Here is an 18,668-nt window from a genome sequence, read left to right as displayed (position 1 = left end):
ACACCAATTCACATAAAATAAAAATTGATATAAAAATTTTTTGTTTTAATCTTACCCACAATATAGATGAGGACCTGAAGCATTTCTTCTATTAATGTATTATACTGTTTAATCAAATCCTATAGAATTAAAACAAATAGTTACATAAGAACACAAAACTCCATCAATTCTGCATTTCTTGATTTGACTCATGGCCATCCAGTCTAGAATTTTCTTTAGAACACAGCAATAACTAGGTGCCAAAGCTCCCACTTGACATACACTCAATAGCAGCTGTTAGAAAATGTCATTCTTTATTGTCATGATCTCTACCTTATTTGTCCTAAATCAACAAATTCTAATGTTTTCCTTTCTCTATTATTAGCTTACTTCTAACAGTAAGAGAGAGTAAGAAAGTGGCTTAAAGCAGATGCCCTAAGTGCTGTAATTTTAAAAGCAGTTTGAGAGAGAAAGACGCTACGTGACAATAGTTCAAGTGGAGGGGTTTTTTATTAAGGGAAAAGGATCGTAAGAAAGGGAAAGGGGAGGGGGGAGACAAGTGGGAGAGAGAAGAGAGGAAAGAGAAGCAGAGAGAGAGAGGAACAGACAGAGAGGGGAAGAGAAAGAGCGAGGAGAGGATGGGAGGTGGTCAGGGCCCTTTTAAAAGAGAACACAGTGAATAGGTACAGGTGGTGCTCATAGTGACAGCAGCTGAGGGCATATCCTATCATACATAACTCCAAAGGCAGGCCAGTACAAATGCCTAGATACTAACACTAGGTATGGTAAGACATAAGCTCTACTGACAAAATCAGTTATTTTCACTAAGTGTAAATGACTAAAAATTAATTTTTTCTATAGCTTATTCTTTGGGCCTTTGTAGGTGACTTCTAAGTTAGAAGAATAAAGTAATGGAATTTAATAAATTTAAAATAGTCAGTGTTGCTGGGTGATAGTGGTATGCTTTAATCTTAGCACTCAGGAGGCAGAGGCAGATCTCTAAGTTCAAGGCTAGCCTGGTCTTAGAGCAAATTCCAGGACAGCCAGGGTACACAGAGAAACCTGTCTTGAAAAAACAAAAAACAAAAAACAAAAACGCCAGGGTTATTTTATGAACTAGTACTTCAAAGATTAAAATAATACCGAGGTGATATTAAAAACCCCATGCTAGCCAAGCAGTGGTGGTGTACTCCTTTAATTCCAGCACTTGGAAGGCAGAAACAGGTGGATCTCTGTAATTTCAAGGCCAGCCTGGTCTACAGACCAAGTTCCAGGACAAGCTCCAAAGTTACAGAGAAACCCTGTCTCGAAAAGACAAAAAACAAAAACATGTTATCAGAGATGTGAATGCACCGATCTGTTAATACTTATTAAAAGCCTTAAGGAAAAAAAAGTGGCTTTATTAATCAAATTTACATATAAAATTTACCTTAAATAATTAGACAGTATTTAATACTTGTGTTACAGACGTTTGCAATATCAAAACTAGGAAAAATTTAGTAATGAGACAAAAGATAATGCTTTCTGCATGCAATGCAACTGCTATATAGCCATTAAAAGTTATATAGGTCTGGAATTTATTCAGTTACAACAAAACAATCCTATCTAATATTGTGTTAAATGCAGGCTACAAATTATAAAATGGCACTAGCACAATAAAGCTTTTGCTTTAAAAACAAACAAGCCAGTTGTGATGGCACATGCCAGTAGGAATTTGGTGGAGGAGGAAGAGGCAGGAGAATCGCAAGTTTGAGGCCAGCCTGGGGTACACATTACAATAAATAAATAAATACAAAATACCTGGCACTTTATTTCCTGAAGGCAGTATGTTAAATGACATTTCTTTTCTTTCTTGATCTATATAGAGCCTAAGTTTTCTAGAGTGAAAAGGAAGTATGTATGTTTGTGTATCTGTGCATTCAATGAGCACACGTTTGGAGACATAGTTGTTCCAGAGTATGGGATGCACCATAGTCCCTAGACATCTAGGACATCCCAACCAGGGCACTAAAACCCAAGGATTTTCAAGTCCCTTATAAAATGATATAGTACCCATCCATGTATGACCTATACACATCATGTCACATACTTTAAAAGCACTTCTAGATTACTTATAATACCTAATACAAATGTAAATGTTATCTAATTAGTGGTTGTATATCACTGTTTGAGGGAAAAGTTTACACACTAGTATAGACACAATTCTAAAAAATCTGATCCCTAGTATGAGATTATCTGTAGATGCAGAATCCAGATAGGAAAAGCAAACTGTGTACACAAAAAATATGCTTTTAAAATATAAGTAAAACAGTGACAATGATATTTCCTTTGGAATTAATTCACACTAATCTCCATTTCTTACCTGGTCTTTTGTGGATACGGTCTTGTTAAAAGCATCAGCAAGTTCATACCTCTGAAGTACCAGTAACAAGAACTTGTTAGGATCCATCATAGATGCTCCAATCTGTGAAAGCAACTGAGTGTCACATTTTTGTGTATTAAATGGAGGAATACATGTCTCTAATAGACCCTTCAGAAAATTACAAAATAATTTGCTGTTCTATGCTGTCATGTTCAGTTAATGGTGAGACAAACTCAAGTTAAAGACAGTAATTCCTCTTATTTAAAAAATAAAAAATAAAAAAGGAAAAGAAAATCTAATGGAGAGAAATGTAAACAGGTACCTGAAGCATGATGATATCTTTATCATACATCTCTTCCCTGCACTTAACATCCTGGTAATAAAAAACCTGTAAGAGAAATGGTAGACAGACTCTAAAGGAATTTATTTGAAACAAAAATCTCCTTTTGTCATGTATTGCATCTGTTTACATGGCAATGGGCCAGTGTGTGTGTGTGTGTGTGTGTGTGTGTGTGTGTGTGCTGCCATTTGTGGTCATTTTGGTGTTCAAGGGCCATGCTGCCACCTGGGGTCATGGTAACATTTGGGCCTCAGCTACTAGAGGGAAGGAGTGGCCATGTCTGGGTCTGTGGCCCAGCAACAGCCAAGATCTGAGTTATGTCTGTGACTCCTGTTACCACCGAGGGCTGTGAGGATGCCCAGGGTATAGATAGCTACTTGAGACTATGTTGGTGTCCGAGAGCCTTGCCAGTGATCCGGGTGGCCTGTGCTGTTACCAGGGACACGGTGATGTATGGGCCTGAGCTGCTGCCAAGGGCCATGTCTGGGTCCATGGTCCTGCTGCAGCTGGGGTCTGTTGCTGAGAGCCTTTATCGTTCATTACAGAAGTAGCAATTAATATTCAAGGTGTCAACCCACCAGAATTAACTTCTGATGGAGGAAACTTGCCTTGCAAAACCTAAAAGAAATATAGACTCAAGAATATCTGTTTTTTCTGCCAGTAATTTTAAATGTGCTAGTTGCATTCTTTCCCTAACTTGTAAATATGTGTTTGTCTCATAAATACATCACAACCTACTGGGCATTTTTATCTATGGATTGTTAAGAAGGTGGCTCTTCCTTAGCTATAATGTCTAGTTGGTATTAATAATGCTAGCCTATACAGAACTTTGAAGAATAAAACAAATACAAAGAAATGCTGCCCAAGTCAGGAGTTATAAGTTTCCACTAAGAGCAGTCCTAGAGCACAGCTTATGAAACAGCTCTAATTTTCACAGCTGCCAAGATAGCTGTATACTATCAACTGATATAAAAATTTAAAGTAGCTTTTACATCAGTGTAGGTGATTTGCTAATTGGATTTTAAGATAAACTATTACCAAAAGAATACAATCTTATTGGAACACTCCTCCACTGCTGGTGGGAGTGCAAACTCATACAGCCACTTTGGAGATCAGTATGGCGGTTCCTCAGGAAAATGGGAATTAGTTTACCACAGGACCCGGCAATCCCCCTCTTAGGCATATACCCAAAGGATTCACATCAATGCAACAAAGACATCTGTTCAACTATGTTCATAGCAGCACTATTTGTAATAGCAAGAACCTGGAAGCAACCTAGATGCCCTTCAATTGAAGAATGGTTAATGAAGATGTGGCACATCTACACAATGGAATACTACTCTGCAGAAAAAAACAATGGTATCTTGAAATTCGCAGGCAAGTGGATGGCACTTGAAGAAACCATCCTGAATGAGGTAACCCAGTCACAAAAAGAGGAACACAGTATGTACTCACTCATATATGGATTTTAGACCTAGATCAAATGATCACCAGCCTATAATTCACATCACCAGAGGAACTAGGATACAAGTTGTATTCTAAGAGATTCATATAAAGTCCCTCACAGAACTGGGAAGGGACAAGTCCCCCAGACCTCAGGTATAGTGGGGGAGGACAGCTAATGGAGAGAGAAGTAGGAGAAAATGAGAGGGAGGAGAGGAAGGCATGTGCGACCAGGAGGATTGAGCCTGGTTAGGAATGGAAAATAGGAAAGAGAGAGAGAGACAGAGACAGAGAGAGAGAACATAAAAGAGGGAGCCAATATTGGTTTGAAGATAAAGTTGAACACAAAGAAAGGTCGAGGGAACTACAAGACTGCTCCCAACTAACAATCTCAGCTTCCGTGGAAAGGCTATTATAAATGCCCTTCCCGGAGAGTGAGATCAACAACTAACTTCTCCATGGAGTCCTCAACTAATGCCTGTTGAAAACAGGAGCAAACACCCATACATAAACACTGAGTCAAACTAGAACCCAGAAGCAGATGGAGAGGACAAGACCATGCGGTAGAAGTACATAGAGACAGCTTACCTGAACAAGGAGGAGCTAAGGGCCACTAGACTGATAGCTGGGAAGCCAACAGGGGTCTGACTCGGACCCCCCCTGAATATGGGTCTCAGCCAGAAGGTCTGAGCAGTCTAAGAGACCTCAGACAGTGGAGCCAGGATGTATCCCTGGTGCACAAAAGGACTTTGCAAACATATCCCCCATGGAGGGATAACTGCCTTATTCTAGAGATAGGAGAGAAGCCCTAGTCCCTACTTCACAGGACCTGTCAGATCTACATGACCCCAACTGGATGGCATTCCCCTACATATTGTATTGTGGTGGGGGGTTGGGAGGGGAGGGTGTTTAGAGTGCATGGGAGAGGGTAGAGAGGGCAAAAGGGAGGGAAGGAGGGAGGGAGGGCTTGGGGGGAGGGAGGGAGGGAGAGGGAACTGGGATTGACATGTAAAATAAAAAAAAAAAAAAAAAAAAAAAAACGCTTTGACTCCAAAATTTAAGTTGAAGAACAAGTTACTGGGGAAAAGTATTTCTATTTTTGTTTCCACAGAAAATGAAAAGATGTGGATTCCTTCCAGACTAATGTGGTTTGATCACACCAGACCGCCTGAAACAGAGTACAAGCTGATCCTACATTCCAAACAGCTGGACAAAACAGCCCTACAGACTACAGCTAGGATATCTGAATCTTCTTCGAATCCCCCAAGACAGCGCCCCTTACCAGCAGGAAGTAGTTTGGAAAGAACGACGCCCAAATTCCCAAATATTGTGTATAAATGTTTGTTTTCATTTAATTGGACTTTGTTATATAAAATTAAATAAAAAATACTCTATATGCATAAAAAAAAAAAAAGAATACAATCTTATTTACTAGGACACGTAGCCAGCTGTGTGATTTGTTGAGCCAAGGTAAATAGTGCAAAGTAACTTAATTGTAGTGCCAGGGACAGTAATTAACTCCTTGCATGAATTTCTAGCCTCAGTTTTATGGCCTTTGTTCAGACACCACAAGGCAAGATTCCCTTACTGGCCAGGGCTAGCTACAAAATATAAACTTCATAGCCCCAAGAAAGAGGTCTATGGTGAAAGGTTATACTCAATATAGAGAAATATATTTTAAGAGTAAAATGCTTTTAATGTCACTGTGCCTTACAGAGTGCTGAATGGGCCCCTCTGCCATCCCTTCCCATTCTCCCCACCTACCCCCTCCATGCCCTCATCCCTGTTCTGTCACTGCATTCTCTCTGAGGACATATTTATTTGTTTGTTTTTTAAATATTTATTGATTTACTGTACTTTGGGGTTTGCCTGCATGTATGTCTGTATGAAGGTGTCAGATCTCCTGGAACTATAGTTACAGACAGTTGTGAACTGCCATGTGGGTACTGGAAATTGAATCTTGTTCCTTTGGAAGAGCAGTCAGTGTTCTTAATTACCGAGCTATTTCTCCTACCCTGAGGACACATTTGTAAAAGTCTCCAGTCTGAAAAAGCCTGGCCTTATTGACCACTAACCACAAGGCTACCTCTATAGATAAGATAGCAAAAAAAAAAAAAAAAGACTTCTTTTGCAGCTGCAATTTGCAGCCCAGTAGTTAGGGAGTTGACTGAAAGAAAGTGCTCTTTTCTTACTATCTGGATTTATTGCATTGTGAATTGTTGGAATGACTCTGTTTTTTATCATTTACTTAAGAAATGGTATTTGAGCCAGGCAACGGTAGTGCACACCTTTAATCCCAGCACCAAAAACAAACAAACAAAAATGGTGAATGTCTACAAGATTGTGTGGGTCTTTATAAACTGGGTAGAAAAAAGGGAGTGAGCAGAAGCTGGAAGAGAAGCTGGCATAAATTAGCAGAAATGTAAAAGGAGGGCCGTAGAGATGGCTCAGCAGTTAAGAGCACTGACTGCTCTTCCAGAGGTCCTGAGTTCAATTCCCAGCAACCACATGATGGCTCACAACCATCTATAATGAGATCTGGTGCCCTCTTCTGGCCTGCAGGAACACATGCAGGTGGAACACTATACATAATAAATAATCTTAAAAAAAATGTAAAAGGGCCTCTCGGAGCAACTCCGAACAAAGGAGACTTGACTATCCACGTGGGACCACCTGTAATTTCCACCGGCTTGGTCCCTGACCCCGCCTCCAGTCCTCTGCTGGAGTCCCAGGCCCCTCCCAGAGATCCGCCTATCTCAGCGGGTCCACTTGGAGTTCCTGCAGGCAAGATCCTTGACCCCCAAATCCGGGCCCCTGCAAAAGAACGAGGTCTCAGCTGGAGAGCGCCAGTTTCCAGTGAGATCCCACTACCCTGCAAAACCTTCTCAAGTTCCAGCCCAGCCCTCGTCCTCTTCTGCCGGCTATTGGCCAGAGAAAATGAAAAGATGTGGATTCCTTCCAGACTAATGTGGTTTGATCACACCAGACCGCCTGAAACAGAGTACAAGCTGATCCTACATTCCAAACAGCTGGACAAAACAGCCCTACAGACTACAGCTAGGATATCTGAATCTTCTTCGAATCCCCCAAGACAGCGCCCCTTACCAGCAGGAAGTAGTTTGGAAAGAACGACGCCCAAATTCCCAAATATTGTGTATAAATGTTTGTTTTCATTTAATTGGACTTTGTTATATAAAATTAAATAAAAAATACTCTATATGCAAAAAAAAAAAAAAAAATGTAAAAGGATAAAGAATGTAGGAAAAATATGAATGTAGGAAAATGAGGAAGAAAAGGAATATAAAAGAGAATTGGAATTAGAATTGAGACAATTAAATCTAAGAAATGATAGACAATTCGGACAGAAGAATTAGAATAGAGACAGAAGACACAATAAAGAGACATGGATAGAAATAAAGTATTGTGAGCAGATTCTTTTTCCTTAGTTCTCAGATCCTGGTTTCTTCACTTACTGTAGGTCTCATTTTGAACCCTGAGGTTTTTAAGGCTGGCCCTTAAAAGCCCCCATTAGTCTGTGATGATGTTCATGGCCTCATTTGCCACAGGGGGGTCTCAGGAACCATGCCCATTGAAATCTGAGGGCTGTGCTGAGTCAACCCTGCCCCTCACTGGCCCTGGGATAGGTGGCCCTGCCCCTCACTGGTCACTGCATCAAGAAAGTTGTGCCCCCCTCTTACTCAGGAGACATGTCTTTACCCCTCACCACAGTTGTGGGAGAGCTGGCCCCTTAAGCATGGGCCTAAGAGAGCTGACTTGCCTGAGTGAGGCAGTGCCAGTGGCCAGGAAAGACCCACATCCTAGGCCTTGGGGTTACTCCACCCTAACACCTACCCCATCTATGATCTGCTGGAGTTTATGGGACTGGTCCTGCGGAATGGTAACTGCAGGAGCCCCATGACTCAGGGCAATAGCAGGACATCCAAGATGCACTTTGGTGAGGATCTAGTGATGATAGTGTGCCAGAGCCCTTGAACCAGCCCAACAGTTCACTGCAATGACTATTGTAGGTGGAGCTAATTGGACCAAAAGGGTAAATAGTGTGACATACTGAAGCACCCAATGCCACCAGGATAAATGAAGAAATGTTGGAACGATGAAGGAGCAAGATAGATTCCTTTGTTGTTGTTTGTTTTGTTTTTAATTGATTTGGGGGATGATGCAGGGGTGAAGGAAGAATATGGAAAAATTGGGAGATATGCAGGATTGAGGTGCATGATATGAAATTCCCAAAGAATCAATAAAGAATTATGTTATTAAAAAAAAAGTCTGGCTAGGCAGTGGTGACACATGCATTTGATCTTAGCACTTGGGAGGCAGAGGCAGGTGGATCTCTGTGAGTTTGAGGACAATCAGAACTATTATAAAGAGAAACCTTGTTTCAAAAAACAAAAAACAAAAACAAACAACACGACAAAAAAAATGTCTGTTCCCTCATCTTTTGGGAAAAGCACTTCTCCCTATTTCCCTAAAATAAAAGGAGAAATAATGAAGGTAGTCATTGTTGTTGTTTTTAAATGGTGCTGGGGACTGAACCCAGAATTGTACACAACGATTTTAGCACTGAGTTATGGTCTCAGGATATAGGGTAGTCTTAGATTAGGGCAGATGGTGAGAACTTACCTCTAATATTCCATGACTACCATAGAAACAACAAAAACAACAGAAAGAAAAAAAAAAAAAAAAAAGAGGCAAATGGGGAACTGGAGAGATAGCTCAGAGACTAAAAGCAAAATAGCTACCCTTCCAGAGGACCTGGGTTTGATCTCCAACACCCACATGGAGGTTCACAACCATCTTTAACTCTAGTCCCAGGATATATGATGCCCTATTCTGATCTCCTATAGGCATTGCATGACATAATATGGTGCTCAGACAAGCAGAGAAAACACCCATACGCACATACAAATATAAAATGAAAATAGGACAGAGGTGGAAAGACTCAATATCTCAAACTGAGATAAACCTTAGAAAAAGGATAAGCTAATGGGAGACCCCTTTGCTACTATTGGCTCTCACCTACCTACTCAATCATCCTAGCGTCTTATAATTCAGATGGGATAAATGGTAAACAGAAAAAAAGAGAAACACTTAGATCCCCAGAACTTTCATACCTAAGAGCTTACACAAGAGAATAAAAAACAAATATTTGCCAAACTCTGGGGGGCGGGGGGGGGGAATGAACTAATTCATAGATGTGTAGAACAGACTGTGTGCCATACCTGGCTAATGAGAGAGAGCCCATTTCTTCGCCACATCTCAGCAACAACCTGGGCCACCAACACCAGACAGCGCAGAGGGTACTCCACTAGGACCTCTACTTGAAAGCCCTCCTGAAACACAGTGAGGTCAGCTTCATCATTTCTCACACTACACATGCCTTGACAAACGCAAGAGGTCGGTAAAATGGAAGAGCTTGCCCTCCGTGCCTTTCCGCATGATACATTCAGCTGTGAAGTGACTAAATGTGACTACTCAGAGGGTTAAAAACACGATTTCTTTCCCACCCACCAATGGAGATAAAGAGGACATTAACAACTCAATACTTAAGAGTCACTTACAAAAGGCACAAATTCATGCAGTCTTGAAACAGCACCTAGTCTGCTCAAACGTACATGAAGACCTAAATCATTTTTAAAAGAAGAAAAAAGAAAACAGGAAAGCAATTAGTTGGATTATTTAAATGTATTTTCACTAGAATTGAGAATGTATGTGAGAGTGCATGCCTAGCATGGAGGAACCCTTAAATTCAATCTCCAACCCCCACATGACACACACACACACACACACACACACACACACACACACACACACACTCTTACTAAGATCATAAATGATAATCCAAAATGAAAACATTTAACTTCTAATTCTGAAATACAGTATTAAAAACACAATCTTATATTGTGCAACATCTTACATTGTATATACATCACATAGTACTAAAAGTCTGCTTCTCCAGATGTTTATTTCACTCTTAAGAAATATCAAAAGGGTCATCAAGATGGCTCAGTGAGTAAAGGTGCTTGCTGTCAAGTCCAGTGACCTGAGTTCAATTCCCAGAACTCACATGGTGGCAGGAGAAAACGAACACCCATAAGCTGTCTTCTGAACACCATATACCCACCATAGCACATTGCTCCCCTCTCACACATAATAGAAATAAATACACAAATGTAATTTAAAAGATAAAAAAAATCAAAACCATTGAAATCTCATCTGAATGTTGGCATAAAGTGATATAAATGAACACTGATAGAAAAGTACCAAGTTGGTCCTTATGTAAGTATAAAACATAAGTAAGCCTCCTTGGATAAATATTATGGTGACAGCTCTCAAAGCACAGACATAATGACAGTCCTTAACTCCAGTATCTAATGGGATCATATGGAACAAAAAAAAAAGAGAGAGAGAGAGAAATACTACTACTTAAGAGTATCTAGAAAATTATCAGAAATACATACATAGAAAATCACTCACCAGCAAGAGTTCTAGAGAGTGGAAGGTGTATGCTTACAAGGTCCTCTGATACTTTGTAGGACTTAGTTTCCAAAATATGACCACACAATTGTACTACTGTCTTGGTACTAGACATGAAATTTGTACTGCATCTCATTACAGCTTTGTGACATTCTTTATAAGCCACTAGTAACAGATCTTCCTATGGGAAAAGAAAAATACAAATATGTTGACAAGTTAGCCACTTTGTCACCTACTACTTAATAAATATTAAATACAAGTACCAAAAAAAAAATTGTTCTATGTAGTTCCAGGCTACCTCCATAGGATGTAAAACCAGAGGAAATATAAACATTTAAAATCAGAGCAAAATTTGTAAGCATCACTTCAAATGATATAAATTAATATGTAAAAAAGGAGAAGAAAAAGTACATTTGGGAAGACATACTTTTTCAGTCGGCCCTAAAAGAAACCACAGAATTTGTCTAGGGATGTAACTCAGTGGTAGAGCTTTGACATAGCCTGTGTGAGGCCTCTGGAACGCTGACGGGACAGAAAGACACACACATGCACGTGCAAGCACATGGGTGTGGGGGCTATTTTCTACAGCTATGGAAAGGTAACTCGCAGAGCGCAAGTTTCTTTTCTTTCTTTCTGTTCCTCCCCCCCCCCCTTTCTAGTTTTCTTTTTTTGTTTTGTTTTTCGAGACAGGGTTTCTCTGTGTAGCTTTGGAGCCTATCCTGGAACTATCCTGTCCTGGAACTATCCTGACCAGGCTAGCCTTGAACTCACCTGCCTCTGCCTCCCATGTGCAGGGATTAAAGGTGTGTGCCACCATGCATGGCCCAGCATTTTTTTTTTAAAGATTTATTTATTTATTATGTATATAGTATTCTGTCTGCATGTATGCCTGCAGGCCAGAAGAGGGCACCAGATCCCATTACAGATAGTTGTGAGCCATGTTGTGGTTGCTGGGAATTTGAACTCAACATCTTTGGAACACCAGCTAGTGTTCTTAACCACTGAGCCATCTCTCCACCCAACCCCACCCCACTGCCCTTTTTGGTTTTCAAGACAGGGTTTTTCTTTTTTTTGTTTAACAGAGAAGCTGTCCTGGAACTTACTCTGTGGACCAGAATGGCCTTAACTCACAGAGATCCACCTGCCTCTGCCTCCTGAGTGCTGGGACTATGTGTGCACCACCACACCCAGTAGATGTTTCTAATACATGTATCTTTAGGTTTGATCCCTCATACCACATACACAAAAAAATTTAAGAATTGGGGAAAATGAGGAGATATTCTAAGAAAAAGAGCTTAAAAAAATAGAAAGAAAAGAAAGAAAAATAAGGGAATCAAAGGTTTTATGAATGGAGTAACTGAACATTAAACTGGAAATACTGCAGTATGTAAATATATTGACAGTGTCTGAAGAGTAATAGAGTCAATATATTTTTTAAGAATTAATGTGGGTCACCAATGGTGAAGAAAGAAAAGGGCAGTCAGGCGGTGGTGGCGTATGCCTTTAATCCCAGCGCTCAGGATACAGAGGCAGGCTGATATTGTGGTTTGGTAAGGATCAGAAAAAACAGATAGGCTGAATAGATGTTTATTTAGGGAGAAATAACTTACAACAGAGACAGATAAACACCAGCAGGTTCCTGGTCTCAAGGATGCCCAGACCTAGTTTCCCCACGTTACATCTGCCCCTGTCCCCACCCCCAGTGGACGTGGTCAATGCCACAGATGCAGACAAAGTGAATATTACTACAGGCAGATCTCTGTGAGTTCGAGGTCTACAGAGTGAGTTCCAGAACAGCCAGGGCTGTTTCACAGAGAAACCCTGTCTCAAAAAAAAAGTAAAGTCATATTCTCACAGGGAGGTTCTATGGGTGTGTGTGTGTGTTATTCATATGTGCATGTACTTATGGAGACAAGGATAATGGAGGGTGTTTCCCCTCAGGAGCATCCACCTTGTTTTCTGAGATAGTGTTTTTCACTGGAAAACCCGGGACTCACCTATTACTCAGTGTGGTTGGTCAGAGTGCCCCAGGGAACCTCATGTCTCTATCCCTCTGCCAGTGCTGAAATTACAAGCACACACCACAATGGCTGTCTTTTTATGTGGATGCTGGAGCTCAACAGAACTCGGGTCCTAGCCGGGCAGTGGTGGTGCTCGCCTTTAACCTTGGCACTTGGGAGGCAGAGAGGCAGGTGGATCTCTGTGAGTTTAAGACCAGCCTGGTTTACAAGAGCTAGTTCCAGGGTAGCCTCCAAAGCCACAGAGAAACCCTATCTAGAAAAACAAAAGCAAACAAACCAAAAAAACCTCAGGTCCTCATCCTCATGCTGTGTGGCAAACATTTTACTAAGCCACCTCCCCAGCAAAGGATTGGGTCTTTACAGAAAAGGGGTTATGATCTAAAATTGTTGCTTAAGCAATATGTTTATTTCAGATTTTGAAATTAATTTTAAGTGGCTTAATATATGTAAGAAACTTCTTGATTAAATAAATTTATAAATAGGGATAATTTGGGATGGATAGGTTTCGAACGGGTCTTGATATAGTTTTGGCTGGCTTGACACTATGTAACCCTGGCCAGACTTGAATTCAGAGCAATCCTCCTGCCTTAGCCTCCCAAGTGTTGGGATTCCATGTATATACCACTACACCTAAGACATACATTTTTTTTACAGATTTATTTTTACTTTAATTATGCATGTATTTGTGTGTGTTTGTGTATATCTGCACACATGTATAGTTGCCCTAGAAGGCCACAGGTTCAGACTCCCCTGAAAATGTAGTTATAGGTAGTTGTAAGCTGTCCAATGTGTGTGCTGGGAACTAAATTTGGGTCCTATGCAAGAAAACTGAACCATCTTTCTAGTAGTCCCAGTATACATAAAAATAAATAAATAAATAAAAAATGACTTTATTATTTTATGTGCATGGGTGTTTCACCTGCATGTATATCATGTATCTGTGTATCATGTATGCACACTACCTGTGGAGGGCAGAAGAAGGTGTCAGATCCCTTGGAACTGGAGTTACAGGTGACTATAAGCCACCATGTAAATGTTGAAAATTGAACCCAGGTTCTCTGGAAAGTCATCAAGTACTCTTTAACAGCTGATACATTTCTCTTGCCCCCAAGGCACATATTTTTTAAACCTTGTAATTCTCCTAAATAAGCAAACTACACTGGGATACAGTTTTTATCAAATATAAAAGAATGAATTTTCTTCCTATATTTAATAATATAATTTTAAGTATAATTTTAAGACTATCACATTATAAGATTTTATATAAAGAAAGCAACAGAACAAAACTATGGTAATAATAACTATTAGAGCACTTTACAAAGGCACTAATCCTACTACCAAATCTTTAACTTACTTCACAAGCACACCACTCTTGGAACATGAGCAAAATATTCTTCAGTTGCATCTGTATAGCAATGGCAGCCTCCCAGTCAGGGTCTACTTCAATATGTTGTCCAACTTGTCTCCTGATTTCTTCCATTCCCTGAAAGGAAAGATTAGTCAACCCATGGCCTTTCTTATTGTTGTTCTTCTGTGGCAAAATATAAATATACCCAGGATTTATATTAATAAATGCACAGTATTTTAACGTGGCTGTTAAACTTCAGAGTATATGAATGAGTTAGAACACTACCTTTTGGGAGTAAACAGTTCATGGGTATCTGACTGCAAATACCAGCAATTAGAAGTTCCCATTCCCTCATATGTAAAACAAGAATCATAACAACAAAATAAACCTATAAACTGAAGAAAATTTATGTAGTCTTACCATATATTTATCATGTGATAAACACTGAATGAGCATTAATAGTAGCAGCAGTAACTAATCACACAAACACACACACACACCTATTAAAGCAAGGACAAGTTAGTGTTTATATCTTATTTCTACTACATTAGAGAAATTTTCTTCTATGAAAACCACAATTAATGTCTTTTTAACAATGAGGAGAGGGGCTGGAGAGACTGCTCAGAGGTTAAGTGAACAGACTGTTCTTCTAGAGGACTCAGGTTTGATTCCCAGCACTCTCATGGTAGCTCACAACAGCTGAAATTCCAGCGAGTTCCAGGGGACTCAATGCTCTCTTCTGATGTACATGGACAGCAGGTATGCATGTGGTACACAGATATATATTCAGTCAAGACACCCATACAAATCAAATAACAATACATCTCAAAATATAAATAAAATGGAGGTGGATTTTTTTTTTTTTTTACAGCTAATTTTATTTTATTGGTATACCAAAGAATTAGACTTTTATCATACCTGCATACAGGTAAGAATCTTCAGAAAAGACCGGAAACCTTCAAGGAACTGCATTCTTAACCTTTCTGTCCATATTAGAGGCTTGCTAATCAGTATATACCTGTCATTTCAGGAGAAAAAGAAATAGTTCACTTCTTTATTCTGAGATGGTTTTAAGGTTCTTGGGGTTATAACAATTTTGACTCATCAAAATTATAAATTATAATTTCTTACAGTAATTGTAACTATTAGGCAGAACTAAAATTATTTATTTTGCTTTATTTATATAGAACTAGCAAAATAAGGGAATCATCTTCAAAAGACAGCCTTCAAAGCTAGCCTGGCTTCCTAAGTTCTCTTTCAGAATGATTAATGAGCAACCTAGCTCATCACAGAACAGGCCTGTTACAGACACCTGTAGACAAAACAGTACACAGAACAGTCACATCACAGACACCTATAGATACAGTACAAGACTTCCTTAGACTTTTTATAACCATCACCCAAAAGGCCAAGTCAAATCCTTTCAGGCACAGGTGACTTCAAGAAGACTTCCTACCTCCCGGGTTTAAGAACTCAGAACCTGAAAGAAGGGTGTAAACCCCTGTGTCACCATGCCTTGACCATTAGGATGGACAAATTTAGAGATGAGCAGGCCTAAAATTATGCAATTATGTTAGCCTACAATTCACCGAGTCAGCATTTCTTTGTTTTGTTTTTCGAGACAGGGTTTCTCTGTGGCTTTGGAGCCTGTCCTGGAACTAGCTCTTGTAGACCAGGCTGACCTTGAACTCAGAGATCCGCCTGCCTCTGTCGTCCCTGTCGTCCCCCCCCCCACCCCCAACCCCAGTGCTGGGATTAAAGGTGTGTGCCACCAATGCCCAGCATCACCAAGTCAGTATTTCTTTTGGCTGACAATAACTGGTTTCAATGGAAACAAAATTTATCATGAGTAAGTTCTCAGGATATGATAAACTATTATTTTGCACACACACACACACACACACACACACACACACACACACATATGCTGGGAGCACAATATGACTAAGATGTACTCTTGCCATCACGGAAAAGAGAGTCCTAGATAACCAAGATGAACAAATGTTTGTTTATATGTCAGAGCAAGTCAGCACAGTGTTTAACAGATGCCCTCACCTTTTAACTCCAACCACTTACTTTAGGTCACATATTACTGCATATACTCTTCCCAGTTTGTCCTGGCTATAACCCTGGAAGTTGAATTTATTGTTCCTGTCCAAGTATTCAGGTAAAACTTCGAGCAGAGTTTCAGTAATAACAGAAATAACATTCTGTTCTTCAATAAGATGCCGGGCCTGCAGAATATTTCAAGAATATTAATGTCTTAGCATTAATTCATCATAATAATGGTCTTAATTCATTTGGTTGACCAGTATTTCATTTTATTTTTGAAACAGCATCTCACAATGCACCTAGACTGGCTTCAGACTTAAAATTTCCTGCCTCTGTTAAAGGACACACACAAACAAGAAAATTTGCTTATTTTGGAGTCAGGGTCTCTCTATTTTAGTCCTGAATATCCTAAAATTATCTATGTAGACCAGGCTAGCCTTGAATGCACAGAGATCCTCCTGCTTCTGCCTTCCTCCCAAGTGCTGGGATTAAAGGTGTGTGCCACCATGCCAGGTCAGAAATAATAAGTAGTTTTAAACAAATGCTTGTTTATCCTTTCCTTCTTCCTTTCCTTTCCTTTCTTCCTTTCTTTATCTCTTTTCTTTTCTTCTTTCTTCTTTTTGTTGACAGGGTCTAACTATGCAGCCCTGGCTGGCCTGGAGCTCACTAATGTAAACCAGGCTGACCTTGAAACCATATTATCTGCCATCCTCTACATCCTGAGTGCTGAAACTAAAGGATTTGTTACCATGCTCAGCTTAATAAATATTTATTGAAAATTAAAACCAATCTCTACTTCAGGAGTTAAATTTTAGAGTTTGGGTTTTGTTTTTATTTTCAGTTTTGGAGATCAAACCCTAGGCTTTATGCTAGGCAAGTTATACTCGTAGCATAAAAGTTTGTTTCTAGAAGTAAAACTCTTTTCCTCAGTAGCTAGAAAATACCCATGTGGATATGCCAAGTCCACTACACAGATTATCTAACATATAAAGACACCTTTTACAACTCCTGCCATGTTGCTATCTATTATGGTATTTCTCCCTTTCCCTAATTCAATTCTCTTCCCTATCCTTTCCCCTGGGCCTTTGAAATGGGGACACAGGAATAGTTAATCAGACTTCCAAGAAGAAACAGGAAAAGAAATAGTATAGAAAGGAAGCAGAATCCTCTTTGCTGCTAGGCATACGCAGCACCATCTCACAGGACTGCTGGGCACATGCTCCCTTCCTCAGCTCTTATCTTACTGCATTTATCCACCAGAAACAATAACTAAAGAACAGAAGAAAGGCAAAATTTAAAAATGCAAAGTTTTAGTGTTAAAAAGACAACACTGCAGAGAGTTATCACACAGATATATCACAGAAGTATTACTAAAATTTCCAAAAGAAAGTGGCCCAAATTTGTGATTACCACATGGTTTTAATTTGATACCACATAAAGTGACAGTCTTAAAAAGCAGAGCAAGTTTTACTCGGAAACCCTCATACATACCAGGGTCGGGACAGTAAATATCTGAACGGACAATGCAGTTATTGAGATGCTCCTATCATGATCATCGCTGATGTATTCTTTCTGTAGTTGTTTATAATACTGAAAGTGATGTAAATGGAGAATATTATATATTTTTGAATAAGGCAAAGTAAAAAATTTCAAAGTCCCTGCTCTGTGTAACCTTGCAATCTTAACATGGATGATAAGCAAGACGATAATAATGTAAGACACATGGAAAAAATGAATAAAGCAACTATTTCCTCTAAAATAGTTCTTTCCATTCTACCAACTACCATTTGTGAAAATACCTATATAATATAAAATAATACACTTTAATGAAGAAAAGAACTAAATGAGCTCCACATGTATCCCTTTGCTTTCATTCCTTCATTTGCAAAAATTATGTTATATTTACTGATTATTTATAAACAGCAATTACCTTCACAAATTCCATAGCAAAGAGTTTTTTGTATTCCATCTCCATAAAAAAACTACTAAAGATCAATTCATGAAGGATCTTACGAGCACCTGTAGATCATTAGGGAACAGAGGGTGAGGGCATCACCAAGACAAATTATTCCAGGCATTAGAAATAGCAGAGGTGGTTTGTTTTCATTACCATGCTAATTGTTTCAAACATGCAGCAATATTTAATGCCATGAATTAAAAACACAATTTTAAGTTCTAAATTTAATTTAAAAACTACCAATCTATACTCCTCCCATCAGTTCACCTTACCTTTTATCCTTTTTCGTCACATTTTTTTAAGATTAATTTTACTATTTAATTATGTTCAGGTGTGTGAGTGTGTGTGTGTGTGTGTGTGTGTGTGTGTGTGTAAGTGCAAATGTTCACAGAGGCTAGAAAGGGAAGTCAGACATCCTGGGGCTGGAGTTACAGGCAGCTGAGCCACCTAAGCTTGGTACTAAGCACTTGGGTCCTCTGCAAGAGCAGTGGACCTCTTACCCTCTGAGCCCCTTCTCCAGCCTGTGTTTCAATGGCTCTTACTGGTCCACTCAAAACTACTCTGTACTGTTCCTTTTCCATACCTTTTAGACTCTCGTCTTTTACTATCTACTTCTCATTTAGTTTTTTTTTTTTAAATATAGCTTTAATAAAAATCATTGTTACATAAAT

At 39.4% G+C, this 18,668-nt stretch overlaps 1 protein-coding gene across 1 annotated transcript in view; it reads right to left on the bottom strand.

The window, feature by feature from the left end:
• The window catches only part of Ubr1 (ubiquitin protein ligase E3 component n-recognin 1), a 113,986-nt gene that overhangs the window by 59,607 nt on the left and 35,711 nt on the right, over positions 1-18,668 (bottom strand). Inside the window, exons 10-20 of the mRNA XM_051183611.1 lie at positions 17,971-18,059; positions 17,532-17,630; positions 16,065-16,222; positions 14,907-15,006; positions 13,995-14,123; positions 10,620-10,800; positions 9,704-9,765; positions 9,365-9,475; positions 2,664-2,729; positions 2,342-2,443; positions 56-119 (exon numbers count right to left, since the gene is read on the bottom strand). Of these exons, the coding sequence (XP_051039568.1) occupies positions 56-119; positions 2,342-2,443; positions 2,664-2,729; positions 9,365-9,475; positions 9,704-9,765; positions 10,620-10,800; positions 13,995-14,123; positions 14,907-15,006; positions 16,065-16,222; positions 17,532-17,630; positions 17,971-18,059 (1,161 nt within the window). The remainder of the gene's footprint in view (positions 1-55; positions 120-2,341; positions 2,444-2,663; positions 2,730-9,364; positions 9,476-9,703; positions 9,766-10,619; positions 10,801-13,994; positions 14,124-14,906; positions 15,007-16,064; positions 16,223-17,531; positions 17,631-17,970; positions 18,060-18,668) is intronic.

Source organism: Phodopus roborovskii, unplaced genomic scaffold, assembly GCF_943737965.1.
Source record: "Phodopus roborovskii unplaced genomic scaffold, PHOROB, whole genome shotgun sequence".
Lineage (NCBI taxonomy): Eukaryota > Metazoa > Chordata > Mammalia > Rodentia > Cricetidae > Phodopus > Phodopus roborovskii.
The sequence above is the reverse complement of the archived record's forward strand: the minus strand, read 5'-3'. Positions and strand labels throughout refer to the sequence as shown.